Here is a 26,987-nt window from a genome sequence, read left to right as displayed (position 1 = left end):
TCATGACTCTTGGCAAAGGAAAGACTGTGACGAGAGTTTCGTTTTGTGAAAGCGACAGGCGGCTGCTGTCTGGGTGGGCGGAAGGTGTCGCTGCTCATGAGCCTTGAAACGTTCTTTGTTGTGTTTTGAAGTTAACGTGAGTGACTTGCTGGGGCCAATCCAAAAATCCATCTGGCCCAGCTTGCAATGTCCAACCTGGCTCAACGAGAAATCTCTTGGAAGCACACAAGCAGGGCACAAAAATCCTTAGGGATTTTTGTGTCTGGCATTCAGATGCCAGTGTAGTGTAGTGGTTAGAGTGTTGGCCTAGGGTTTGAGAAATCCAGGCTCAAATCCCCGCTGTGCCATAGAAGCTGGCTGAGTGACCTGTGGGGCCAGTCACGAGCTTTGATCCTAACCCACCTTGCAGGGTTGTTGTGAGGATAAAATAGAGGGGAAGAGGACGAGCTAAGCGCCTTTTCGTCTCCATTGGGGAGAAAGTGAGGCAAATAACTAAGTCTGCTGCCTTTCACTTTGGAGGTCCCATTTAGTTACAACAGCCCTGGACTTACCTCCCGTTTTTTCCAACAAGCACCCCCTTCCAGGAAAGAACTAGGAAACTCCAAGGAATCTAATTGCCTCCTTTGAGATCTTTCTAGGCGAGAAAACTCATTTGGCTTTTCGGTTTCCTGTGACTTTTCTGTATGCTGCACTCCATGGGGGATCCAATAGGTTTCCTCCCCATGACATCATATTTGGAGTTGGGGCAGCCAACCGTGAGATCACACATAAGATTGAGGGTGGTCTTGGACTGTACTGGGGATGCACAGAAACGCAGAACCTGTCAGGAGTGGGATTCAACCTCTGGCAAACATCTGCCCAGCACAGCTGCATTCAGCTGACTCAGTTTGTATTTGCAAGCGTTCGCTTTCTGCCGAAAAGCCTGCAGGCCGAGAGACCGTGCTTACTGCGGACCAATTTTCAGCTATTTTCTCCTACCCCCCCCCCTCGGTTCCATTCAAGGTGCGGCGAATGGTCGGTGTTCTAGTGGCTGTGGGCCAGAACCGTCTGCAGCCCCACCACGTGAAGGACCTCCTGGAGGCCAGGGACTTGATGGCTTATCCCCAGAGCACCATTGCACCAGCACACGGACTCTTCCTCAAGGAAGTGGAATACTGTGAAGCAGGTGAGTGACAACCTCCCCCCCCCCTGAGAGCCAGCGTGGCGTAGTGGTTAAGAGCAGGTGCACTCTAATCTGGAGAACCGGGTTTGATTCCCCGCTCTGCCGCTTGAGCTGTGGAGGCTTATCTGGGGAACTAGATTAGCCTGTGCACTCCAACACACGCCAGCTAGGTGACCTTGGGCTAGGCACAGTTCTTCTGAGCCCTCTCAGCCCCACGCACCTGACAGGGTGTTTGTTGTGGAGGGAGGGGAAGGGAAAGGAGATTGTCAGCCCCTTTGAGTCTCCTTACGGCAGGAGAGAAAGGTGGGATATAAATCAAACTCTTCTTCTTCTCCGAGGCGCATTGGCGGGTGCCTGTCTTCAGCCGTCCCACTTCAAGTTGTGAACATCAGCTGCCTACAGGCAGACCTCTGTGGGTCGCAACCCCTTTGGGGGTTGAATGACCCTTTCACAGGGGTCGCCTAAGACTCTCTGCATCAGTGTTCTCCATTTGTAAAATTGATAAATGTTAGGGTTGGGGGGTCACCACAACATGAGGAACTGTATTAAAGGGTCGCAGCATTAGGAAGGTTGAGAACCACTGCTCTAGGAGCTGTAAAAAGACCTGCTGACATACAACTTTGCACCTGTCTCCCCCTCGCTTGGTTTTGGCACAGTTCTCGGCAGTGCAGGGACCTGATAATGGAAGGGATCTACCATGCAAAGGACTTTTTAAAGCCTTTTCTTCCCCATTGTGTGCAGCAACCCACACTTTCAGGTTGTTTAGCAGCATGCAGTTGTTTATTTTGCAGAGCCTGCAGATGGGTGGGAGCAGCTGAGATGCCAGCGTGGTATAGTGGTTAAGAGCAGGTGGATTCTAATCTGGAGAACTGAGTTTGATTCCTCACTCCTCCACCTGAGTGGCAGAGGCTTATCTGGAGAACCAGATGTGCTTCCGCACTCCTATATTCCTGCTGGGTGATTTTGGGCTAGTCACAGTTCTTGGGCACTCTCTTAGCCCCACCGTGTCTGTTGTGGGGAGAGGAAGGGAAAGGAGTTTGTAAGCCACCTTGAGTCTCTTTTCAGGAGAGAAAGGTGGGGTATAAATACAAACTCTTCTTCTCTCCCCATAACAGACACCTTGGGAAGTAGGTGGGACTAAGAGCTAAAGACAGAAGTGAATTTGCCACGGCTAACTGCCCCACTGATCAGCTTCCCTCGCCTCTGGCACGTTAGCTGATTCCACTGTTCTGCAGGGAAGCAAATGAAATTCCCTCTCTGCATAAGCGATCCATTGTCACGAATGGTGGGATATAAATCCAAACTACTACTCCTCCTTCTTGAGGGCTCTGCTAAAGCTCATGCATCAAGGAAAAGTAGAGGGGGAAATTGTGCTGGAACCCAGAGGGGATGGGCAACTTCCTAGGAACACCCCCCTACCCCACCCCACCCCAGTCTTTATGGGCTAGGCATTCCAAGGATTCTAAGAGCGTCGCCTGGAAGTGGCACCACTTCTGGGATCAGACACAACCTCCTCTCCACACACACTTTTTCCTGAGAGTTAGGCTGTCCCACACAGACTATAGAAAGCCTTTGGACTGACAGCGGGGGACTCAACAGAAGATAGGAATTTGTGAGAACTGAAGCCACACAGAAATGTTTAGGGACACCTGGTAGGGGTTGGAAATTCTTTGCTTCTGCTCCCTTTCCAACACACAAGTTTATTTGCCTCTCTTGTGTTTGCAGATTTGGAGACAGGAACAGCAGAGGTAGAAGAATAATCTTGGTGGATGTATCATGGATCCGTGGAAGACTGCTAATGGGGCTTGGGGGGGAGGGGGTAGTCCAGAAGTGCACTCTATTTGCCCCATGGGCATGTCAGCATCTCCCCCCCTCCTCATCTACAGTTTGTTGTTGATATAGGCATGGGTGTGTCTGTGCAAAATACACCAGAGCTGCTGGGGGAAGACACAGCCCTAAAATAAGCAAAGAACAAGTCTCGAGCCATACGCCTGGGCTCTCTATTTTGTGGACTTCTGGCAGAATTTGCACCGCAGGGTCGTCCTGAGGATTCTGAGATTGATTTTGTATGAAACAAGCAGCTAGTCCTTCTGGCCAAAGCAGCGAGTTTGAAAAAAAGGGGTAGAGAACTAGTGCAGGAAAGCGCAGCTCCTCGCTACCTTCCTGGGATGGCTGTTCAGCTGCTCTTGCACAGCAGTGAAGAGAAGATCCCAAGAACCAAAAACCCAAGAGGCAGAAGTTCCCAAGAAGCAGAAGTTCTTGCCTCTGGCCCTGAGTTCCAAGCTGGTTTCGCTCAGCTATCATCTGCATTAAAGATCACAGTACTGAGATACTTTGCAAGGATGTTTTTTTGGGGGGAGGTGCAAGATTGAGTACGTCAAGTACTCCGAGTGTTCCAAAGTACTAGATGAATGTTAAAAATAAAAAAGTTGTACGAAATAAAAGAGTAGCTTATTTTGCAACACCGCCCCAGCTTTTTAACTCTTTCTCACACTAACGCCTCTGCTTGTGTTTGTGAAAAGAATGTCTGTCCCAGATAGTTTCACAAGGTAGCTCCGTGTTGGTCTGTCGGTAGAATGGCTACATTCGAATCTAGGAGCACCTTAAAGCCGGACAAGATTTTTGGGGTAGGAACGCTTGAGATGAAGGGAGCTTTGACCCTTGAAGACTCACACCCCCAAAATCCTACCAGCCTCTAAGGTGCTCCTGGACTCACATCTAGTAGTTCCAAACAGGATTCTCCAATCATGTGGTCCAACAGATCTGCATGTGTTTTGGACATACCGCAGGGGTCACTGGGGGAGGAGAGAGGGGAAAACATGGCTATGAATGGGCACTTCCGCACATGCAGAATAATTCACTTTCACAATTGTTTGCAAGTGGATTTTGCTATTCCGCACAGTAAAATCCAATCTGCAAAGTGCATTGAAAGTGGATTGAAAGTGCATTATTCTGCACGGGCGAAAGTGCCCAATATTTTGTGTTATTCATGGGGTTGGGCTTAATGGCCCTTGAGGTCCTGTCCAGCTTTATGTTCCTATGTATGGCAGCTGAGAAGGGCCAGAACAAAGCCCAGCCCCTCACTGGACACCTGCACCTAGCTTGGCAGGTCTGCAGTGAATCGGATGGGAGCCACCAAGACCTTGGAGGTAACCCAGGTCCGATTGCAGCTCACCTGCGCTGTATTGCAGCCTTCAATTCCACTGGAAACCTCAGCACCGGGGCTCTGCTCGTCATTTCCTGTGGCTTGTTGCTGTGGAACAGATGAAGAGGCTTCCTCCACCCACCCTCCCCAAAGTGCACATGAACAACTCGCTACGGCAGCACCCTCATTTCAAGAGGAGGGGAGAAACGGGAGTTGCCAAGTCCTGGTGAACCCCAGATCTGAGCGCTGAGCGCTCTCAGACCCTTGCAGAGACGAACAGAAGCCTCTCCAGACACCATGGAAGGAGGAGGCCCGTCTAACTTGACTCTGGCCAATGCCAGTTCTGAGTGCCTCCTTCAAGCGGACTTCCAGTATTCCTTCTTCCCCGCCGTCTACAGCACGGTCTTCGTTTTGGGTCTGCTGGAAAACGTAGCGGCCTTATATCTTCTGACCTGCAAGACGGCCGGTGCGCCCAGATCCTTCGTCTATCTCATCAACTTGGCTGTGGTGGACACCTTGTTTGTCTGCGTCCTGCCGTTCAAGATCCACTACCACCTCCACCGCAACGACTGGATCTTCGGCGACGTGGCCTGCAGGGTCACCGGCAGCATGTACTTCGTCAACATCTACCTCAGCGTCGCCTTCTTCACCTGCATCTGCGTCGACCGGTACGTGGCAGTCCTCCACCCTTTTGCGTACATCAGGATCAAGGGGGGCCATTACGGCGTGGTCTGCGCCCTTCTCTGGGTGGTGGCGATGGGTGTGGCAATTCCCCTCGTGCTGGGGGGACCTCTGACCTCCCGCAAAAGCAACAGGACGGCCTGCTTCGAGAGCTTTCGAGCGGGCAGCTGGGGGCGGATGGTCCCTTACAACGTCTGCGCCCTGGTGTTCGGCTTTGCCATTCCGTTCGTGGTCATCTTGATCAGCTACCCCTTGATCGCCAGGCGCATCTCTCGCATCCCCCGCAGCGCCCGCAAGAGGAAAGCCCTGGGCACCATCTACCTGATCCTCCTCATCTGCGTGACCTGCTTCCTGCCCTACCACCTCACCCACCTGCTCCACTTCCTGATGCGGGCCGGCCTCCTCCGGACCTGCCGCTTTGCGACCTTCATTTACAAAATGCGCCGGGTAACCTTGGCGCTGGTCAGCTTCAACTGCTGCCTGAATCCCATTCTTTACTACTTCACTTCGGCCCGCAAGCGGTGGCGCTGCCAGCTGCCTCTCAAAACCAGGGCCACAAAAGTCTACACCGTCAGCGGGGGGCAGAACTGCAATCTCCCATACGCTGGCGAAGTACGGCAACCGGAAGACATGGGTGCGGTGACCTTGTTGAAAAGGGCCACTGTAGCTTGGCAGACCTTAAACGGAAATTGAGCTTCCTCGACGCAGAGAAGACGCCGCTTGAGTGGCAGGGATCGCTGCCGAGAGGATTCTTTACACGCTGGAGCTCCCAAGCATGCCTGGCTCAAGGATCTCACCCTGCTGCTCAGGGTAGCTAGTTCTGAGCCAGAAGGACTAATGGTCTCATCCGGCAGAAGGCATTTTGTGTGCACGTCTCCAAATGCATCTCTGTTTTCATCAGTGAAACAGCTTCGAGCAGCGAGCATTTTACAAGAAAACTAATACTATCGGGGGCATTAATTGCCAGTAGATTTGCAGTCTGGTAAAAGACAGTGTGACGCTGTTGTATTTGGGGACTGCAAAGGGGATGACTATCCAAAACAGGACTTTTATCTCGGTAAGTTCATCGGCACACCTCAGCAGAAAAAGGCCAAAGATACTGTAATTAAAATTTATTTTAAAATGTAAACTAAACACCAATAGCATTTGCTGTGTGCCTGCTCCTACTGCTTCTGAAAGACTTGCTCCCCCCCCCCCCAAAAAAAAAGTCCTGGAGGGCGGGTCACGCTGTGATTTGAGTCAGGCTCTTCTTCAGCAAAGAAATCACATAGCTTCCCATTTCTTCTTCCTGGATGCGGAAACCAAAAAGGAGAAAGCGTTCTCTGAAATCCTTCAAGTCCTCTTTCTTAGTTTGCATTGGAATTCAGACCTGCGACGCTGACAGGGCTAGCCTGAAACACACACACTGCTTTTTTCTTTCTATAAAAGCATCACAGCTTGAATGCCAACAGATTTATTGTGGTGTAAATCAGAATAAATTGCGTGATCTCTCTGCGCTATAAAGGGCTTCGCACTGGTAACTCTTAGGACTTTTTTTTTAAAAAAAGGATTAGACATTTAAGGGAGGACAGTGCCCATTTCATAAGGGCAGATGGGTGCTGCCGGCTTGGTTCAGAGGGCCAGTGAGGTGTATCGGTTAAGAGCGACGGACTCTAATCTGGTGAACTGGGTTTGTTTTCCCACTCCTCCACATGAAGCCTGCTGGGTGACCTTGGGCTAGTCCAGGGGTAGGGAACCTGCGGCTCGAGAGCCGCATGCGGCTCTTCTGCCCTTGCACTGTGGCTCCATGAGCGGAGGCCCCGGCCCCATCCTTGCCCGTCCTGCAGGCAGCAGGGCGGGCGCACCAACTGCCCACGGTTGGCTGGGCCGCGCCGCAGGCTTCCCCTCTCGCCAGCCCCATTGGAGTGGGGCAGGCACTTTCCCGGCGGCCGGCAAGGCCGAGCCGCCGGCTTCATCCTTGCCCGCCCTGCAGGCAGCAGGGCGGGCGCATCCATGTGCTTCTCAGAATGAGCGGAGTAAAAAGTTTAAAAAAACCCTATATATATAGTGTTATCTTTATTTTAAATGTCAAAAATTATTTGCGGCTCCAAGTGTTTTCTTTTCCCATGGAAAACGGGTCCAAATGGCTCTTTGAGTGTTAAAGGTTCCCTACCCCTGAGCTAGTCACAGTTCCCTTAGAATTCTCTCAGTCCCGTTTACTTCAAAAGGAGCCTGTTATTGGGGAGGGGGGGAGGGGCGGGGCAAAGTGAAGTAGTAAAAAATTGGATCCAGGCAGCAGTTGAAGCTGGCCAGCCTGCGATGCCACCTCTCTTATTTCTTTGTAAATAAATACAGCAGGTGCAAAATAACGTTTATTTTATTCCTTTCTTTCTCTATATTTCACTGCCTTCAGGAATTTAATTCCAAATCCCTTGATAATTTCTCCTGGTGCGTCTGAGCCTTAAAGCAGCTTTGAAGGGCTACGTGGTTCCGAGGAAATTACTAGTGTGGGATTCCAGGATACATTCAACAAGCTACACATTTTTGTATGTATGTTCTTTAGCTTAAAGGTTTCAAGAAATAATTTACGACAAATAAACGGAGCCAACAACTTCTGCTGATGTGCCTCCCGCTTTACATCAATCCACTCTCTCCTTGACATCTCTGAATCCATCTTAGGATTTGATTCCTCGCCTCTCAATGTTTTTTCCTATATCTTTGGCGATTCTGCACTTCATATAACACTGTAAGTTTAGCACAGACAGCATCTCCCTCAGTACGGCACAGACTGACTCTCTGAGAGCCAGTGTGGTGTAGTGGCTAACAGCAGGTGGATTCTAATCTGGAGAACCAGGTTTGAATACCCACTCCTCCACCTGAGTGGCAGAGGTTTATCTGGTGAACCAGATGTGTTTCTGCACTCCTCCGTTCCTGCTGGGTGACCTTGGGCTAGTCACAGATCTCTCAGAACTCTCTCAGCCCCACCTACCTCACAAGGTGTCTGTTGGGGGAGAGGAAGGGAAAGGAGCTTGTAATCCACCTTGAGTCTCTTTACAGGAGAGAAAGATGCGGTATAAATCATAACTACTTCTTCTCTCGCCCAGTTTAGCACAGTCACTCCCCAGTGTCAATTACCCTGCTCTCTCAGCCCTCTTTCACCCTCCCTTCCTTCCACAACCTAGCTGTCATTTAAAACAAACACACACAAAACATTTTAAATCATTACAGAGGCCCATGTCTGCCTCAAAGAGGAAAATTTAATCTCACCTGGTAGGTCCATGAGACCAGCAGGAGTTTGGTGATCGGGTCCTCTGACTTGGCCGTCACCTGGATGACGATGGACTCCACCATGATAGAAGTGTCAGAAAGGTGCTGTACAGAATAATCCTTCAGGACACTATGAAAAACAAGCAGAAAGATATTCCCACTTTCCGTGGCACATCCTGCAGTCAAAATCCAAAACTTATTTCTGCAAAGCAGGCTAGTAATTTGACAATGTTCTGCTGTATGTTTTCTAAACATGAAGATACATTTTTCTTTGGTGCTCCTACACATAAAGCTTGCTGTGACCTTGTGGTAGTGACAGCGCTCTCCGAACTCTCCCAGCCCCACCTACCTCGCAAGGTGCCTGTTGTGAGGAAAGGAAGGGGAAAGGGGTTTGTCAGCTGACTTGACTCCCGCACCAAATCCCATTAGAAAGGAAGATTTTGCACCCAATTTGGGCAGCTTACGTGGAGGTTATGGAATTCTGTGGACACTTCCCGAGGCCATGTTTCCCATTTGTGACTGGAGAGACTTCAGACTTCACAGGCCCCGCCCCATGTCTTGCTTCCCTGCCTCTCTGAGGCTAAATGTCATAAGGAAGTCCACTGCCCCAGCTTCACATTTCAGGGGAAAAAACCAAGCTGGCCCCAGGGTACTGATATCCAACGCAAGCACCCACCTCTTAAGGTGGTTGTAGACACGCAGCCCCGTCTCATGCTCTTTGCGGGGGTCCTGGAAGTGGATGCGGCAGGTGAAGCGCAGCTGGTGTTCCCCCAGACCCAGTTCTTTGAGTGCCTGCTCCGGAGAGACCAGGCGGAAGCTCTGCCGGGAGAGAGAAGAGGGGAAAGGTTTGCGTTCCGTGTCCCACGGCACACACTCTGTGGCATCAGAGATTGGAGAGTCACGCAGCAAGGAACAGAGCGTCAGTCTGGGTGCCAGACTGGTCCGGAAGCCCAGGGTCTGAATCCTCACTAGGTGGCCTGGACTCAACTGTATTGGCAGCCTAACCCAACTCACAGTGTGTCAGGCTGGAGCCTGGTATCCATCAGGACTGCACAGAGGAGTGGGGCGGGGGGGAGACTGGATAGGGTTACTATCGCTTTTGCCTAGTGCAGAGGTGGCTAGGATCAGGTGGATTCTAATCCGGAGAACTGGGTTTGATTCCCCACTCCTCCAATTGAGTGGCAGAGGCTTATCTGGTGAACCAGATGTGTTTCCACACTCCTACATTCCTGCTGGGCGACCTTGGGCTAGTCACAGTTCTCTCTGAACTCTCTCAGCCCCACCTACCTCTCCAGGTGTCTGTTGCGGGGAGAGGAAGAGAAAGGAGCTTGTAAGCCACCTTGAGTCTCTTTACAGGAGAGAAGGGTGGGATATAAATCTATTCTTCTTCTATTTGGCTGTGAGACCCCCAGGGAAGTCCCAGGTCGTTATGCAGACGTGGTCAACAGCAAACTACCTCTATTTTCTCTCTTGCCTTCAAGGTTGCTGTACATTGGCTGCAACTTTGAGGGCACTTTCCACCCCAACTACACAGGTGGGGAATAAGACGGGGCAGATCTCCCTGCCTTGTGAACAAACTTGCCTGCTCACTAACAGGCACAAGTGGAACAAATAAATATATAGCGGGACGGAACTGGTTGTCTGGACCTATGCCATGAAAAGTGTGTCAGTACAGGGTGAAGAGTTCACAGAGGTCACAATTCCGCCTCCTCCTGCTCCTTCTGCTTACATTGTCCTTTATAATTAGCGTGCCGTGCATGAGTTTGGGCTTCTTGGAATCCGGCAACGGACCTGGAGGAAAAGAGAGACAGGTGGAGTCATTAGACAATAACTCCGCAGTCACCACCTGTCACTGGTACAGACTGTTGCTCTTCCTGAGTCATGGGCGTTGCTCCACTGTACCCTGCCACAAGACAGGAAACACAACCACCGTTCAAGAGACCTCAAACTTCACACTCAACCTCCCAAAGGTTCCTTGCAAGGCTACTGCAGTGATGCTCAAAATGTGCCAGCCAGCTGCAGAACCACTGAAACCTGTCTTTTCAGACGCCAGGTCTGTTGTTCTCCAGCTCAGATTCTGACAGCAGGAAGGCTTTGTTAGGACTTGAAAACTGCATACACACACAGGTATGTTTACCTTACTTTTCTAAACAATACATTCTTCGTGCAATTGCAGCAGGTCAAATAAGTCTCAATAAAACCAGCAGACCATAATGAACTGAAATTAAAAGGGGCTTGGACAGATTTATGGAGGAGAAGTCGATTTATGGCTACCAATCTTGATCCTCCTTGATCTGAGATTGCAAATGCCTTAACAGACCAGGTGCTCGGGAGCAACAGCCGCAGAAGGCCATTGCGTTCACATCCTGTACGTGAGCTCCCAAAGGCACCTGGTGGGCCACTGCGAGTAGCAGAGAGCTGGACTAGATGGACTTTGGTCTGATCCAGCTGGCTTGTTCTTATGTTCTTATGTTCTTATGCCAAAGCACGACACGTAAATTAACAGCGTCCACCCCCCTAACAAAAAAAGTCAAAGGTTCTCACCTAACTATTAAGAAGGAAGGCACTGGGGAATTGTCTCAGGAGAAGTAAATTCCCAAGGGGTGGTACTATGACCGAGAAGGCCCTGCTATTGCAAGCAGAAAAGACTCTGAGGCAGAGTGGCACACTAAAGGAGCAGCAGTGGCGTAGGAGGTTAAGAGCTCGTGTATCTAATCTGGAGGAACCGGGTTTGATTCCCAGCTCTGTCTCCTGAGCTGTGGAGGCTTATCTGAGGAATTCAGATTAGCCTGTACACTCCCACACACATGCCAGCTGGGTGACCTTGGGCTAGTCACAGCTTCTCAGAGCTCTCTCAGCCCCACCTACCTCACAGGGTGTTTGTTGTGAGGGGGGAAGGGCAAGGAGATTGTAAGCCCCTTTGAGTCTCCTGCAGGAGAGAAAGGGGGGATATAAATCCAAAACTCTTCTAAAGCACACTGGGACCCCTTCTGCACGTGCAGAATAATGCATTTTCAATCCACTTTGCAGCTGTGTGGAACAGCAAAATCCACTTGCAAACAATTGTGAAAATGGATTGAAACTGCATTATTTTGCACGCGTGGAAGGGACCAGGTTGTTGTTTTACCTCTGGGGGAAATCCGGGAAAGGCTGAATAAAGACAGTGGCGTTTCACAAAGAAGGGAGTGGATCTTATTCCGTTAAGGACACGGAAAAGAGAAGATCAGGTTCATAAACCTGGGCAGTAGCGCAAATGCGCCTTGAGAGCACAGAGAACTGGCCTCCTATTTAGATGTGCCACCTCCACACGGCGACCGCTCACAGGCCACCTGACGTCTTACCGATCGCTCGTTCTCGCTTCAGCAGCCCAAGGGAAACATCCACTGAGATGTTGGGGCTGGTCAAAACGGTCACTGTCTCTCCATTAGCGGGCATGTGGCAGCTGACACCTGTGAGAGAGGAACGCAGGGCGTAAGGGACGGGGACTGCAAGGGAGGGAGCACTGAATCTTCACAGCTCAAATGGAAGTTTGGCAAGCTGTGGCATCCCCCCTCCCCCCACCCCAAAGAAAAATTGGGAAAATACAACTGCAGATTTTACTTCTGTACGGTTGGAGGGCCAGAGCAGGATCTGGGAGACCCTCGTTCAAATCCTCTCAGCAGTGAAAGACACTGCGAGACCTTGCGTCAGTCCCTCTGCCTAACCTACCTCACAGGGCTGCCGTAAGGATTATGTGGAGTCTCAAGTATACGGAGAGCATTGGAAGAAGGGGAGGACCAATAATGGATTCAGGCTCGGGGCTTGGAATTGGTAGGAAGGGGGTCAAGAGACCTTTGCCCAGACTTTCAGCTGATGGCCACAGGCACTGTCGCTGGTCTTTCAGCCTTGACTTGATCACATGATCCCCACTAAAAATTCAGTTGCCACCTATGGCAGTTTGGTGGACCAGTTACACTGAACCAACTGTCAACAGGAGAGCAGTTCCGTAAAACACGAAGATGCCTCAGACAGTGGAGGAATCTGTCAATTTATTGTCCTCCTGCCCGGTGGCGAATAAAAAATTGCACAGCGGACGTACGGAACTCCTGCTCGATCTTCTGCTTCAGGAACTCCATCTTCTTCGCCTCGCCGTGGACTAAAAGGACGTTGCGCGGCTCAGCCTGGCGGATGAGCTGCATGATGCCCTTGGCGTCTGCGTGGGCACTGAAGGACATGTATTCCACCTGCAGCTTCACTTCTAGCTGAAAGGAACAAGACAGACAGGCACAGCATCAACCACTCGAAGCAGGGCCGAGAAACGTGGTCTGGTGACTCCCAAACCAGGTAGTTAATTGCCAACATGCGGCAGAGGGTCCGATCTTTGTGTGTGTGAGATGCCATCAAGTCAGGGCCAACTCTTGGCAACCCCAGAGAGTCAGCACTAACACATTAAACACGTCACCCACTAGGCAGCCAAATTAGGTTTGGTATTTCTTATATATTAAGGAACAATGCTCATCACATACAATTGTAATCATATATCTATCTCATATCAACAGAATTTCATCATTCACTGTTGTATCATCACATGAATTATTTTTCTCTTTTTTTATTCAATAATCTAAACATAAACAGTCCCTTCAAAGGTGTTTCCACATTCATACAGATTCCAGGTTCTTGCAGTTGATCACAAAAGTTCATTCATAAATATTGCGGTCTTCAATTCATTGCTGGCAGGAACGCATCGCACGAAATTGCGCTCTTCGGTGCCTTCATCAGTGCCAATTTGCCATTTACTTGCATATGAGGTGTTCTATAGATAACAGACGCTTTCCAAGAAGCTGTTAGATCCTACCACACCTTTCTCTGTTTAATGTGTTAGTGCTTATTTAGACGTGACCTATATCTTTGTTACCTTTAACCCCAGAGAGTCTCCAAGGCAAGACCCAAACAGAGGTCAGAGCAGATTAACAGAGGTGGTTTGCCCTTGCCTGCCTCTGTGTAGCAACCCTGGACTTCCCTGGTGGTCCCCCCCTCCCAGCAGAAACCAGGACCGACCCTGCTTAGCTCCTGAGGTCTCGTGAAGTCACGCTAAGCTTGGGCCACCAAGGTACAGCTGGGTGGATCTTTACCAGGCTTCTTCTGGATGTACTGTGGGCAAGGATGGATTCAGGTGACAAATGGAGGGGCTAAAACCACTCAGAAAGTTGTGTTTTTTAACCTGTGTGGTGAAATGCACCCTGTGATCTTATGGCAGACCGACCCAGTCCATCTAGCAAAAAGTAATCAAGCCCGGTTGGTGTCTAGATGTTTTTTGCTGCACATCTTGTCTGTTTTTTTAAAGTGGCAATTCATAAATATGACAACCAAGAAGGGAATTTCTTCTTTAATGCATTTAACTCACAATCTGCCTCCCCTCCATTTCCAACTTCCGTTGTCCGCCCAGAATTTTGTGGCCCACGGTTCCTTGCACGCAGTATCCGGGCATGATCACCTGGAAAGGGAATCCAGAATCAAGTGGCTTGCCATTTCAACTCGCCCTCTAAAGAAACAGATGATAAAAGCGCTTTTCTTAAACCCATCAAAAAATATTTACAAACGTTGCTTTCCTACCATGTTCTTCTCGTTACCGGACCATTTCTTGAAGATCTGTAGGGATTGTCCTGCGTGAAGCATCCCTGGGGTGGCAAAAACAACCTAGAAAGGTAAATGAGAAGAACCACCACTGATTGCGAAGAGCTCCAAGCGGACCTTGATAAATTAGGTGAGTGGGCTCAGAAATGGCAAATGCAGTTCAATGTAGCAAAATGTAAAGTGATGCACATAGGGGCAAAAAATCCACATACACGCTACAAGGGACAGTGCTAACAGTCACAGACCAGGAAAGGGATTTAGGCGTCTTAGTTGATAGTTCCATGGGAATGTCAACTCAATGCATGGCAGCTGTGAAAAAGGCAAACTCTATGCTGGGGATAATTAGGAAAGGAATTGATAATAAAACTGCAAAGATCGTCATGCCCTTATATAAAGCAGTGGTGCGACCGCACTTGGGAGTAATAATACCTTCCGTGTCCAGTTCTGGTCAGCCGCATCTCAAAAAAGCGATATTGAGGAGATAGAAAAAGTGCAGAGAAGGGCAACAAGGATGATTTGAGGGACTGGAGCACCTTCCCTTATGAGGAGAGGCTGCAGCTGTTTGGGACTCTTTGGTTTGGAGTAGGAGACGGCTGAGGGGGGATATGATTGAAGTCTACAAAATTATGGTACATGGTAGAAAATGTTGACAGAGAGAAATTTTTCTCTCTTTCTCACAATACTAGAACCAGGGGGCATTCATTGAAAATGCTGGGGGGAAGAATTAGGACTAATAAAAAAGGAAACACTTCTTCCAAAACGCAACGCAGGATTGGTGTTTGGAATAGGCTTCGCCACAGGAGTGTGGTGATGGCCACTAACCTGGATAGCTTTAAAAGGGGCTTGGACAGATTTATGGAGGAGAAGTCAATTTATGGCTACCAATCTTGATCCTCCTTGATCTGAGATTGCAAATGCCTTAACAGTCCAGGTGCTCGGGAGCAACAGCCGCAGAAGGCCATTGCTTTCACCTCCTGCATGGGAGCTCCCAAAGGCACCTGGTGGGCCACTGCGAGTAGCAGAGAGCTGGACTAGATGGACTCTGGTCTGATCCAGCTGGCTTGTTCTTATGTTCTTATGACAAGGTAAATGAGAAAAACGTGCCGCAGGAGGGGAAGCTGGTTCCCAAGAACTTCCCTTTCCGTTTTCAAAGGAAAACAAGTTCCTCACTAACTCCCCAAGAGATTAGAAGATAAGCCTTGTAAACAGTTCTCTTTTACTTTTGACACCTTGTTCTACGCAGGCGAGGCTGCTTTTAAAAACGGTGCCCTTTTGCAAAATCCATAACAATTCAAAAGCACGGCGCGTATTAGTCATATGCAGGAGGAGGAAGAGACAAGTGTTAAAAATATATTCTGCCCAGTAAAACCACCCAATGGGTTTCATTTTCGAAGCTGTCAAAAATGGAAGTCCCCGATCCCTCGTGGCATCGCTCTGGCCCCGCATGAGAGCATCAGGGTTGTAACCACGCTTTACCGACCCCGACTGTCCGTACCATTGGTCCCGGATTGTCAGCGAAAGCTTGGTCAAATGCCTTGATGTGCTTGAACTCAAACATGTTTCTTTGGACAAAGGTCTTCCGGATCTTCTGGTTGGTCCATGTGATGAAGAGCTTGTAATAGTGGTTGGCCTTCTCGGTCAACCCCGTCGAGAAGTAGATGGGCGCCTTCAAGTTCATGCGTTCCCTTCGGAAAGGAAAGAGAGGGAATCAAAGCGAAGAACAGGGAAGTGGTTTGGATTTATACCCCACCTTTCTCTCCTGCAAGGAGATTTAAGGCAGCTTTACAAACTCCTTTCCTCTCCCTGCAACAGGCACCGTGTGAGGTAGGTAGGACTGAAAGAGTTCTGAACAAACGGTGACTAGCCCAAGGTCAACCAGCAGGCTTCATGTGTATGTGTGAGGAAAACAAACCTGGTTTACCACATAAGTGTCTGCCACTCATGTAGAGGAGTGGGAAATCAAACCCGGTTCTCCACATTAGAGTCCACCTGTTCTTAACCACTACACCAGGGGTCTGCAACCTGTGGCTCTCTAGATGTTCATGGACTCCAATTCCCATTAGTCCCTGCCAGCATGGCCAATTGGTTCTCAGTGGTTTCCTGGCACAGTTTGGGATGGCAGGTTGAGGGAACCAGGGATGAAAAAGATACTCAAGCAGTGCTTCTCACAGGCCCACACCCTGTGGAACCTGAAAAACCACCTTTTGAGTTTTCTCTGCCCTCCCACTGAACCGTCACAGAAACACAGAGGATATTGTGGTGTAAAAAAAAAATGCGAGAGATGAGAGAACAAGTAGAACTCTTCCTTCAACAGGCAGAGAGTCAAAGGGACACGGAAAGCCTGAGGCAAAATTAAAGAGAAAAGAAATGAGGGTGCCTCTTTACCAGAAGGTCTCCAGTAAGATGCAGAGCTCTTGAGCACGGCCCAAAGCAAACACTGGAATCAGCACCTGCAGAGGAGACAGAGGGGTGGGGTGGGGCTTAGATATCCCTGAGGTCAAAGCCCAGGTCATTCAAGGGCAAATCTAATGAACCAGATCCATTTCATCAGCAAAGCTCCCCCCCCCCTTTTAAAACACATACTTTTCCTCCTCGCTCAACAGTTTCGTGGACCTTCTTCAAGAAGTCCCGCTCCCGGCAGCGTTTGGAATCTCTAATGGTCGTGGCGTAGGTGGACTCGGAAATGAGAAGGTCGGGACGGCATTTATCAATCCAGGCAGCTCTGGAGACAAAGAGCACCAAGGAGGCTTGAAATTCTGACAGGTCAACCAGGCCAACCTGAAACAGATCTGTCCCCTTGCTTAAAATCCATCTCTGGCACCATACACTCGCCAAACACGTAGTGCTTGAAATCAGTGTTCGCGATGCTATTGTACTTGTATCTAATTTCTGCCTATCATTGTTCTTCCAACCTTCCTCCTGGCAGCTCTGTTTTTATTCTCAGGCACTCCATGAGGTTAGGCTGAGAAAAAGTGTCACAGATAACTCTGTGAGTTTTACAGCTAAATGTGAACCCTCTCCCAGTCCTTTTACCACTACAAAACACTGCACCTCAAGCTGGTCATATATGTAAACTTTTTAATCTGTGGGAGAAACATACACAGATGTCGGTTATTCACTTGGGGTTGCCCTTCCTGGGACAGCCCACGTGAGAATGATTGGATCTGACAATTTTAATATGGCATACCGACCAGGGTTTTCTTCTTGAAATATGGGAGGCAAAAGAGTCCTAAAGACAGACTGCTTCCCTCGGTTCTCTGTCTTTAAACTAGTGCTGACCATCTCAGTTTGGAGAGGAGGAAAAGGAAGTACAGTCTGGGTATCAGGAAAAGAGTTAAAACCTGAAAACCACTGACCAATGACAGGAGAAAAGGAGGGACCGAACAGTACTACGCTGCCACAGGAGGTGGCGATGACCGCTAACCAGGATAGCTTTAAAAGGGGCTTGGACAGATTTATATAGGAGAAGTCGATCTATGGCTACTAATTTTGATCCTCCTTGATATGAGACTGCAAATGCCTTAGCAGACCAGGTGCTCGGGAGCAGCAGCAGCAGCAGCAGGCCATTGCTTTCACATCCTGCATGTGAGCTCCCAAAGGTATCTGGTGGGCCACTGCGAGTAGCAGAGTGCTGGACTAGATGGACTCTGGTCTGATCCAGCAGGCTCTTTCTTATGTTCTCTAGTACGAACCGTGAGGAATGGAAGAGTGTGCAAGAATGTCTAAACAATCACATCAGAAAGGCCCATGCGTTACTGATTCATGTGGGAGAGTCATGCTGCAAAGGTGAACCTAAGATAATGACACCCTCCCAATGCTTCTGCCGCTGAAAAAGCACACCCACAGCTGCTGACAGCTTTCCACACTTACCCCAAGTGCCGGTCTGGAGTCATGTTATAGTCACCCTAATGAAACAAAGAACAAACCCTTCTTAATCATCGCAAGTTATTTGGCACACCCAGTTCACGTAAAATGAGCACAGCTAGAACGACGCAGCCGGACACTTACGGTATAAACCACCGACTCACAGCCGACTTTGATCTGGAACATGGCCGCCCCGAGGACATGCCCTGCGTAGTATGCCTTGATCTCCAACTCATCGTCCACCTGTAATGACAAGTCGAACTGATCCACGTTTTGAAGTGGTCCTAGCAAGCATCCATTAAAGAAAACCAGAAGGCCTGAATGGCTCAGGATCCAGGCACTTGAAAAACTGTAGCCACCCAAGGGAAACTGCTAGGAATTGAGATCAGCCACTTTCGCACTTATTTGTCAGCACCCGTCAAGAGTCACGGCTCCCTTACCTGGACTGTCTGATGAAGATGAACGGCCACCACTTTCTTCATACAATCCTTGATCATCTGAGAAGTGAAGAAGTTAGTCTCTCCTTTCTTGTCCACAGTGATTTTCCTGTAGTCCTCGAGCAGGATGGGGCAAATGGCCTTGGTTGGGTGGGTCATGTAAATGGGCCCATCGTAGCCGACCATCTCGCTGAAATATGGCAGGGCCCCGCAATGGTCCAGGTGGAAGTGACTGAGAAGGGACAGGTTAGGTTAAATAGCAACTTAAACAACAGCAACGGCAGCACTAGAACAACACATCAGTACATCAACATGAAATCTCTATCATATAAACCAATATATTAGCAATAATACAATAACAATGTTTATTTATTTATTTATTTATTTATTGTTATATTTCTAAACCGCCCTCCCCCGAAGGGCTCAGGGCGGTGTACAGGTAAATAAATAAATAAATAAAAATAAATAAATAAATTTACAGGTAAATAAATAAATAAAAATAAAAAAAATAAATAAAAATAAATAAACAATGTTAGTATGTGAGAAATCAATACATGAACAGTCAATACATTTACCATAAAGCAATACTTTTTAAATGATCCTGAAATCTCACTTTTTAATACAGATGTGCTCACCTGATTATTACACAGTCCAGGAAGTCGGTCAGCCTCCCATTCTGAGTGATGTAAGAGAAGTCAGGAAATCGCCTCTGGAAAACACAAGCGGGCAACTGCACTGACTCAGTCGCAATTTTCCTCTTCCGCCAGCAATCAGTTGCCTCAGCGCCCCCTCTTTACATTCCCCCTCAAACTTACGTCGTCGTTATAACCCATGTGCATCCCACAGTCCAACATGACATTCTTCCCCGCAATGGACACCAAGATGCAGCTGCGGCCCACATCTTGGCCCGCTCCTGAAAGGCCAAAGAGAGCCAAATGAGTTGCCTGAATTCCTCACAAGGCTGCCATGCCATTCCCAAAATGCTCAGCTGTGCACAACGTACAAGGTTGTACACAGGGTTGTATACATACTTTGAAAGTCGATATATGTACTTCAAATAAAAAATATAACACCCTCCAGATATCCTCTTTCAGAAAAGGCAGCTCCTGTTTCCTGGCCACTGCCTGTAGTAAGTCATTGCCCTGATTTCTGCTTTTGAGTCATCTAGTTTACGACAGCTGTTAGGAACATTTGACTGGGATCATAACTCAATCCAATTAAATCTGTGTGGCAGAGAATGGACACAACTTCTCTTTATTGTACACAAACACATGCTGGTGAAAGGGTTTGGGAAAATGCAGTTTGTATTGGTTCTGGTGGCTGTGTGGCTGTGGTCTGGTGGTGCATTTGCAGAACATGTGTTAAACAAAACTGGACATAATATTTTATTTGAGAACACTGAAATTCTGGACAATTCAGAAGCTTACTATGTCAGACTGCACAGCATAGTATCTTTTTCCACAACAGAACCTCTTCAATAAACTATTTATCTGTACTACAGGATGTGGTTGTCTGAATGTCAGCCTTCCATATGTAGAAAACTCTGCCCACAATGGGGCGTTCCAATGGACCATACATTTTAAGAACATACCCAATACCTCTTCCCAACACAAAGAGTGTAAAGCAGGCACCAACGTTTACGTAACTTACCCAAGGGAGTGACTTTTATTTCAGGCATGATTACTTCAATCTCAGAATGTCAACTATAAGGAAGGCTGTTGCAGAAACCCCATCAAGATGGCAAGTATCAGCATCTCAGGTACGAAAATGATCTGAAGGAAAGCAACCGGAGTGAGGGGAATGGAAGCCCATAAGTTTATTTGCATGGCGAGTTTGAAGAAAAGACAAGCATGTTGTTTTGGAAGGGAGGCCACCAAGGAAGTCCATGACTGTTATGCAGAGGCAGTCAGTGGTAAACCACCTCTGTTTATGTGCCCTGACCTGGATGGCCCAGGCTAGCCCAACCTGGTCAAATCACACAAGCTTAAACAGGATAAGTCCTGGTTAGTATTTGGATGGGAGACCAGTCACAGCTGATTTATGGGGACCTTCAAAGGAAGACAAGGTTAGAGGTGGTTTGCCATCGACTGCAGTGTGTACTCCTGGCATTGCTCACATTGCAGCTTGTCCTACACTGCGATGGCAAACCACCTCTGGCCGTCTCCTGCCTTGAAGGTCCCCATAGCTGTGACTAGACAGCACTTTCCACCATCATAATACATTACCCATTAGGCAAGGACAGTAACCCCAAAAGGCCTTCCATGGGGCAGAGCGAGGCCTTTGGCACCTCTAGCCACCCCCGCCCTCACAGCCTCCTCTCGTTTCCATGACAACACGCCCGTTTTCCCAACTCTTCCTCTGGGATGCTCAAGCTTTGCGCTTACCTGCACAGCCAGAGCCCACACTGCGCGTGCGCAATACGGAAACCCGTGCGTACTGCGGGGCCGCCCAATGTGCGCGTGCGCATTTCAAAACCAACCCCTTTTTTTGCCCCCTTCAACTTAGCGCACGCACATCATTCGAGCGTCACTGTCTTTTCTTACTTATGGCCTCCCTTCCAAGGCCGCCATTTCCCCTTCCTACTTCGCTCCGCCCATCCCCGCCAGCCAATAGAAAGCGCGCCGCATTTTCCTGGCCTAGTCAATTCTTGGTCTGTGAGAACACCGCCCACTCATCCTTGCACCCTATTTGCTACACCGAGCATGAGGCCCGACCTCTTCTTTTTTTCTATTGGCCAGCATCCCCACGCCCTCTTCCCTATTGGCTAGAGTCCGCGCTCGCGCTCTTAATTTCTATTGGCTCGGCGGAGACGCGCGTCATTGTGAGGGCGGAACAAAGCAACGAAGCAAGTAGCAAAAACAGACCAATGGCTGAGTGAACCGGCCCAGTTTCCCCGCCCTCTCCCGCCTCCTGGTATGGGCAATTGCTTTAACCCTAAAGCCGCCCCTAAAGGTAGTAAGATGATTGGTGGGACGGCGGAGGAAGGCGGGCAAGAGCGGGGAGAAGGGTTTTTAGTCGCTGACAGGCGGCACCCAGGAAAGCTGCCTGAAGTTCGGAAGGAGGAAGTGATAGCCAGGGTGAGTAAGGTGGGAAAGGGAGAAAGTCCCCAAGGAGGGACCCCTGGGGCAGGGGAGGTGGTAGCCAAGGTCGAGGTGGAATCTTCAACCTCAAATTTAGTCCCAGCTGTTTAAATAGGATGGGGGAAAGCATAATATTGATAGATGTTATTATTAGACGTTTATTTATGGCAGTCTTAAACCATCCATAAAAGTTAGACCATCCATAAAAGTTAGAATAAGCCAATACAAATTCTAGTAGATAACAAATAATTACCGGTCGGAAGAGATCTTGTTCACATACAATATGTGATTTAAGAACTGGGAAATAAATGTAACAGTCTGTTAAAACCCATTTGTGGAGATTGAACCTGGGATTGTCTGTATGCTAAGGAGATGCTCCAGCAGTGAAGTACAACCCTAGCCTAAAACAGAGGACAGGAGGAGGAGGAGGAGGAGATGAGATCGTGATAGAAAATTCTGCCTACACTTTAAAAGGGGAGACTGAAAGGTATTGCAAACCTAACTGGTGATGGGTGCCAATTCAGATCTCTATCTGCCCCAGAGGCTTCTGGGAAGCAGCAGCAAATAAGGAGTCTTTCCTTTCGAAAATACCTGCTTCACAAGGTACCTGTTGGGGGGCGGGCGCGGAGGAGATTATAAACCGCTCTGAGATGCCTTAATAGTAGTTGAAGTGGAGTATAAAAACAACTCTTCTCGTACTGCTCTGGTTGATCCCTCTGTTGTCTTTTCAGAGTTCCAGCATGGCTAACGGGGATGACGGGGTTTGCCTGAAGGAAGTGCTGGTCACATTCCAGTCCTGCCTCAGTGATCAGCAAGAAATCTTAATGGATCCTTACATAGCAGGCTGGAAAGGACTGGTCAGGTATGCTCACAACCCCACTGCACAATCCTATACCTGTCTATTCAGAAGTAACTCCCACTATGTTTATTGGGGCTGACTCTCAAATGTGCGTGCCTAGGACTTGGTTAGAGATTAAGCAGTGCAATCTTATATAGAGTTACTTTAAGCACATTGACTTCTGTGGCTTTTATTTATTTATTTTTATTTTATTAAATTTGATACCCTAACCTGGCTAGAGCGAGGCTCAGGGAGGCCTACAAGCACAATTCAGTAACATTTGTCAATAAATAACATGATTAATAACATGATTAAAATTGAACTTTGAAACACTGTAAACCAGGATTGATGGTGAATATGTGCCTCCGTATAACCCCTGCCTAGCCTGAAACCAAAACCATATCATAAAAAAATCATATTATACCATCCCTGTCCCATTTACATGCCAATCTACTGCGATGATGATAAAGGAGGGAAAGTTGGAAGGCCAGTAAGTGAGAGCCAGTGAGGTGTAGTGGTTAACAGCAGGTGGATTCTAATCTGGAGAACAGGGTTTGATTCCCCACTCCTCCACCTGAGTGGCAGAGGCTTATTGGGTGAACCAGATGTGTTTCTGCACTCCAAGAGACATTACATATCCTACATAATTCGTCATATGTCTGTATGTTAAGTGTGGAGATAAGAGGAAACATGAGTTGCCAAGTTGAAGCGATAGGCTTTCTTGTTATAAGTCTCCATTTTGGAACCGGACAAACAATCTCCTGTCTTAAACCCTAGGTTCCTCAACACTTTGGGGGCCATCTTCTCCTTCATTTCCAAAGATGCGGTAGCCAAAATACAGATCATGGAGAACTACCGCAGCAGCGAACAAAAGTCACAGTACCTGACCCTTCAGTCCATGGTGAAGTATGAACTGGCCAACAACCTGATGGATTTGAAAAAGCAAGGAAACCACTCCCCTTCAGGGTGCCGGACAATCTTACGCCTCCACCGCGCCCTCCGCTGGCTGCAGCTGTTCTTGGAAAGCCTGCAGGTCAGCACCGAGGACTCCAGCACAGCAGCCCTGTGTGCAGAAGCATACAATGCCTCCTTGGCCAACCACCACCCGTGGCTTATCCGCAAGACGGCCCTCTTGTCTTTCTACGTCCTGCCCGCTCGGAACGACTTCCTGGAGCTCATGAACGTGGGCACCCCTGCGGATGCCGTGGCAATGCTGGAGGAGGCTTTGCCCAGCATCTCCAAAGTCTACGACATCACACAAGCACTGTACGCCCAGCACAATCTTCTCGACATCCCATAACGGAATAGGCCCGTCATCCACGCTTTCCCGAGCGTTAACAATCGGGGCTCGCACAATCGCTTGTTTCAAAATCCGTGTATAAATCCGGGAGCATTCTGGCAGCAAAATCCATAGCTTCTCCTACTCAGCTCTGTCATAAATTGGGTTTCCTATAGGTATAAGCTCTCCAGCGTCCAAACGCCTGTTCTGTTTGATCCGTCTCCAAAGAAACTTGGCCTGTCTCCTGGTCCTTCTGCAACACAGTTGAAAGCAATCATCTTCCAGTTAGTGTTTTTTTTAAAGAGTTAATTGTAGAAGTAGAGGATGAATTTCTCAGGGTGTAGATGACACTGATTTTGGAAGTGTGGTTTCTCTGGTCTGGGGTGTAAACTGTGCACACTCTTTATCAATCAAATGCTGTTTAATCAATGCTTCACAGTAGTCACAATCATGCTTTTCAAAGTCATTTTGCAACTGATTGCTCTCTGTGTATATATAGTGTTAAAATTGGGGGGGGGGATTGTGCTTAAGATAAAGGTGTAATGGCATGATCTACAGGCATAACAAAGGAAAGGTCCCACAGAAATTCTGTTGGGCCCTTGGATGTACGAAGCTGTCTTAGTGCCACGGCAGGCTGGGAAGTAGACTCTCTGACACATTACCGTGTCAGCTGCCTGCCAGTGGCTTGTGCTAAATTCTTTTCCAGGCCCTTTTAATGCAAGATCTTTTTTTCATTGGTGATGCCGGGTGTTGAACTGGAGACCTTCCACATGCAAAGGAGGACCTCTGAACACTGAAGTTATTGCTGCTTGTATCCTCCAGGCTGTGGAACGGGGTATTCAGTTCTGGCTTCAGGTCCACAGTGATGCTCTTGAACCATTCTCACCAAGACAGTATTCTTCTTCAGTTCATTCACTAAGGTATCTAAAGCCTCTGGCCTGCAGACTACTCCGCCAGGATTATCAACAGTGCTGCTTAACTTCTCTGTCACTCAGAACCATCCTGTCAGTCCTCAGTTCCAAGCAAGGGACCTGGCGATCACTCTGTTAGTGTGATGGATGCCCTGAGGGTGTTTATTACACAAGCTGCTAGTGTTTTAAGGTCTCCCACCCTGCTTCTGCACAGAATCCAAGATGGCTGCTGGTCAGTTCGATTAAGAAGAACCGATCTATGCAGAAGCGCTGGGAACTCTGCTACTGAGAAAAATGTTGGCATGGTAGAAACCAAAAACACGGCTGCAAAAAGAGTAAAGGGACCAATTTCAGCAGCCAAATTCTGTAGCAATGGCCTTCCTAGTTAAGGCAAATTAGTTAGGGCTAATGACGCCCCAAAAGAACCCAGCCTAATTACTTGAGAACAATATCAGGCATCTGACAAGTGATGGACAGGTGTCAGTCTCTGTAATAGGATGCCCTGTTCGTGGTTTCTGCTGCTGTATAGTCAGCCTTTCTGGTGTTCCGTCCATTGGCTTTCCCCCTCTCCTTTTACAATGCAATCCAATGCAGATGAATTCTTGCTGAAATGCATAGGCATAGAGTGCAATAACTCTGCTTAAGACTCCATCGCAAGAATGTTAGCGCACCCCCCCCCCTTCCCGGTTTATCATGACCTGTGACTTTTCTTTCCCTTCCGATGCCCCCTCCCTCCATTCCATATTCTGGGAAGCAGCATTATCATGCATTTGCCGTTCCCGGAATCAGAGGCTGCTTTTTCAAACGTACTTTTATTAAAATCCTCCATCTTTTCGATTGCTCAAAGCAGCAAAAGAAAGCGACGTTCAAAGTATTTAGAGTTCTTCTGCCAGAACCTTCGACCCCATGGCCCAGGGTTGAGAAATAAACGGACTTCAGCCCCACCGAAGTTAGTCGGTTGGCCTCGCCACTAACTTGTTCCCCAGTCATCAGAAGACAATGGCATGTTTACACAGAAGCACTTTTATTCAGTGGGCCTTACTCATAGATAAGTCTGTATTGGATTATGGCTATAAGCATGCTCAACTCTTTTTAGATCTAGAAATACCTTTGCCCTGTCTGATAGCAAGACATGTCTGTTATGAAATGCTTTTAAAAAATTAAGTATGCTGTAATGTTTCAGTTTGTCATTGCACAAGGCTGCCGGTTGAACTTTCAGACAATCCAAGGAGTTCTGTACAAGGGATGTTTTCCCCAATGTGTCTGTTAATGCTGGATTTTCAAACCAATCAAAAGCGTTTGCTGTACTATGATTGTTTTCTAGCTGTTTCATTGGTCTGTTTAAGCTGCCCTTCCTCCAGGTAGCTGCTGGAAATATTTGCACTACAGTCCCGTGGACGGAATGCTTGTGGTGTGGCTGTATTGGAGATTGTATATCTATCACTGGAAATAAATACTATCTTCGTACACGGAGCCGCTGCCTTGGATTTTTAGTACTGAAAAGCTGCAGTGTTGGTGGCAAAATGTTGCCCACTCCACAAACAGCTGGGTTGTAGCCCAGCCCCGTTGTCATGCGTCAACAAAGGCAAAGTACAGATACTCCCTTTGAAGCCGACGTAGAAGAAGAGTTGGATTTATATCCTCCCTTTCTCTCTTGTAAGGAGACTCAAAGGGCCTTGTAAGGAGACACAAACGCTTTTCCCTCCTCCCCCCCCTTCACAACAAACACCCTGTGAGGTGGGTGGGGCTGAAAGAGCCCTGAAGAACTGTGACTAGCCCAAGGTCACCCAGGTGGCATGTGTTGGAGTGCACAAGATAAGTTCACCAGATGAGCCTCCACAGCTCAAGTGGCAGAGCAGGGAATCAAACCTGGTCCTCCAGATTAGAGTGCATCTACTCTTAACCACTACACCATACTATCTGCCTCCTGCCCCTAAAGGGTTACACTTATACAAAAGTCACAGCCCATCAAGCGACAGCATGGCAGTGGGAGACCCTCTGTGTCTTCCAACCAGGCCTTCATGATCTCTGAAATCAGGCCAGGTGTAGAAATCTTGTAGAAGGGGCGGAAGCAGTGCCAGATTTACAGATCCCCTGAATTTACAGCACTGGGATTAGACAAGGAAAGAATGAGACACTCAGGATTTCCTAGGTCTGTGCCAGTGCATCCAAGGAGACCAAACCATGCCATAGCAGGATTACTCAGTCATGGCTGAATCAAGAGGCCAGCTCAGAACAGCAACTCATGCAGAGATTTGACAGAGAAGCCTTGATGTGGGATCAAGCCTAATTGTCTAGACAACAACTATTATATCATGCCCACTGGGCAAAATCCAAAGCAACTAAGTAAACAATACGGGTGATTTTAACGTAGAAAAGTGCAACGCCTACACAGAAAAATAGCACATAGAACAGCACAAAGCAAGCACTTGAGAGACAATCCTTTCACTGTGATCCGTACATAGCTACCCTGAAGGCTAAAACACCAAAACAGAAGGGGTAGCTAATACCCCAGAGGACAGAGTCAGAATTTAAAATGACCTGGACAGATTGGAAAGCTGGGCAAAAACAAACATAATGAATTTCAACAGAAATAAATGTAAGATACTACACTTAGGCAGAAAAAAATGAAATGCACACCTGGTTTGACAACACTACATGCAAAAGGGATCTGGGAGTCTTAGTAGACCACAAACTGAACATGAGTCAGCAGTGTGATGCGGCAGCCAAG

At 48.3% G+C, this 26,987-nt stretch overlaps 4 protein-coding genes across 7 annotated transcripts in view; 3 read left to right on the top strand and 1 right to left on the bottom strand.

Annotated features, from left to right (window-relative positions):
• Positions 1-3,624, top strand: part of PUSL1 (pseudouridine synthase like 1) — a 32,755-nt gene extending 29,131 nt beyond the window's left edge. The window contains exons 7-8 of the mRNA XM_048519454.1: positions 1,003-1,165; positions 2,888-3,624. Of these exons, the coding sequence (XP_048375411.1) occupies positions 1,003-1,165; positions 2,888-2,922 (198 nt within the window). The 3' untranslated portion in view covers positions 2,923-3,624. The remainder of the gene's footprint in view (positions 1-1,002; positions 1,166-2,887) is intronic.
• Positions 3,625-4,366: 742 nt separating this feature from the next.
• Positions 4,367-5,681, top strand: LOC125445549 (lysophosphatidic acid receptor 6-like). Its single transcript, XM_048518637.1, has one exon. It carries the CDS (start codon positions 4,605-4,607, stop codon positions 5,679-5,681), a length of 1,077 nt encoding a protein of 358 aa, XP_048374594.1. The 5' UTR covers positions 4,367-4,604.
• A 404-nt stretch (positions 5,682-6,085) lies between these two features.
• INTS11 (integrator complex subunit 11) lies at positions 6,086-20,800 on the bottom strand. Of its 3 annotated transcripts, none has more exons than XM_048519428.1 (18): positions 20,663-20,800; positions 19,799-19,920; positions 18,964-19,061; positions 18,784-18,857; positions 18,152-18,380; positions 17,856-17,954; positions 17,718-17,752; positions 16,431-16,569; positions 16,233-16,297; positions 15,343-15,532; positions 13,827-13,910; positions 13,618-13,707; positions 12,313-12,475; positions 11,576-11,683; positions 9,964-10,025; positions 8,911-9,053; positions 8,235-8,364; positions 6,086-6,276 (listed from the first exon to the last, which is right to left on the bottom strand). In XM_048519428.1, the coding sequence occupies exons 2-18, from the start codon at positions 19,824-19,826 to the stop codon at positions 6,211-6,213; spliced, it is 1,803 nt and encodes a 600-aa protein (XP_048375385.1). In that variant the 5' UTR covers positions 19,827-19,920; positions 20,663-20,800; the 3' UTR covers positions 6,086-6,210. The 3 variants fall into 3 exon arrangements, with proteins under 3 accessions (XP_048375385.1, XP_048375384.1, XP_048375386.1); XM_048519427.1 differs by having other exon boundaries at positions 20,533-20,762; XM_048519429.1 differs by having other exon boundaries at positions 20,692-20,713.
• A 324-nt stretch (positions 20,801-21,124) lies between these two features.
• On the top strand, positions 21,125-25,729 carry LOC125446075 (ceramide-1-phosphate transfer protein). Of its 2 annotated transcripts, XM_048519593.1 has the most exons (4): positions 21,161-21,225; positions 21,598-21,715; positions 21,960-22,090; positions 22,844-25,729. In XM_048519593.1, exons 3-4 carry the CDS (start codon positions 21,969-21,971, stop codon positions 23,364-23,366), a joined length of 645 nt encoding a protein of 214 aa, XP_048375550.1. In that variant the 5' UTR covers positions 21,161-21,225; positions 21,598-21,715; positions 21,960-21,968; the 3' UTR covers positions 23,367-25,729. The 2 variants fall into 2 exon arrangements, with proteins under 2 accessions (XP_048375551.1, XP_048375550.1); XM_048519594.1 differs by lacking the exon at positions 21,598-21,715 and having other exon boundaries at positions 21,125-21,225.
• The last annotated feature ends 1,258 nt before the right edge of the window (positions 25,730-26,987 follow it).

The sequence above is a fragment of the Sphaerodactylus townsendi genome, linkage group LG16 (assembly GCF_021028975.2).
Source record: "Sphaerodactylus townsendi isolate TG3544 linkage group LG16, MPM_Stown_v2.3, whole genome shotgun sequence".
Classification (NCBI taxonomy): Eukaryota; Metazoa; Chordata; class Lepidosauria; order Squamata; family Sphaerodactylidae; genus Sphaerodactylus; species Sphaerodactylus townsendi.
This window is presented reverse-complemented; position numbering and strand designations above follow the sequence as displayed.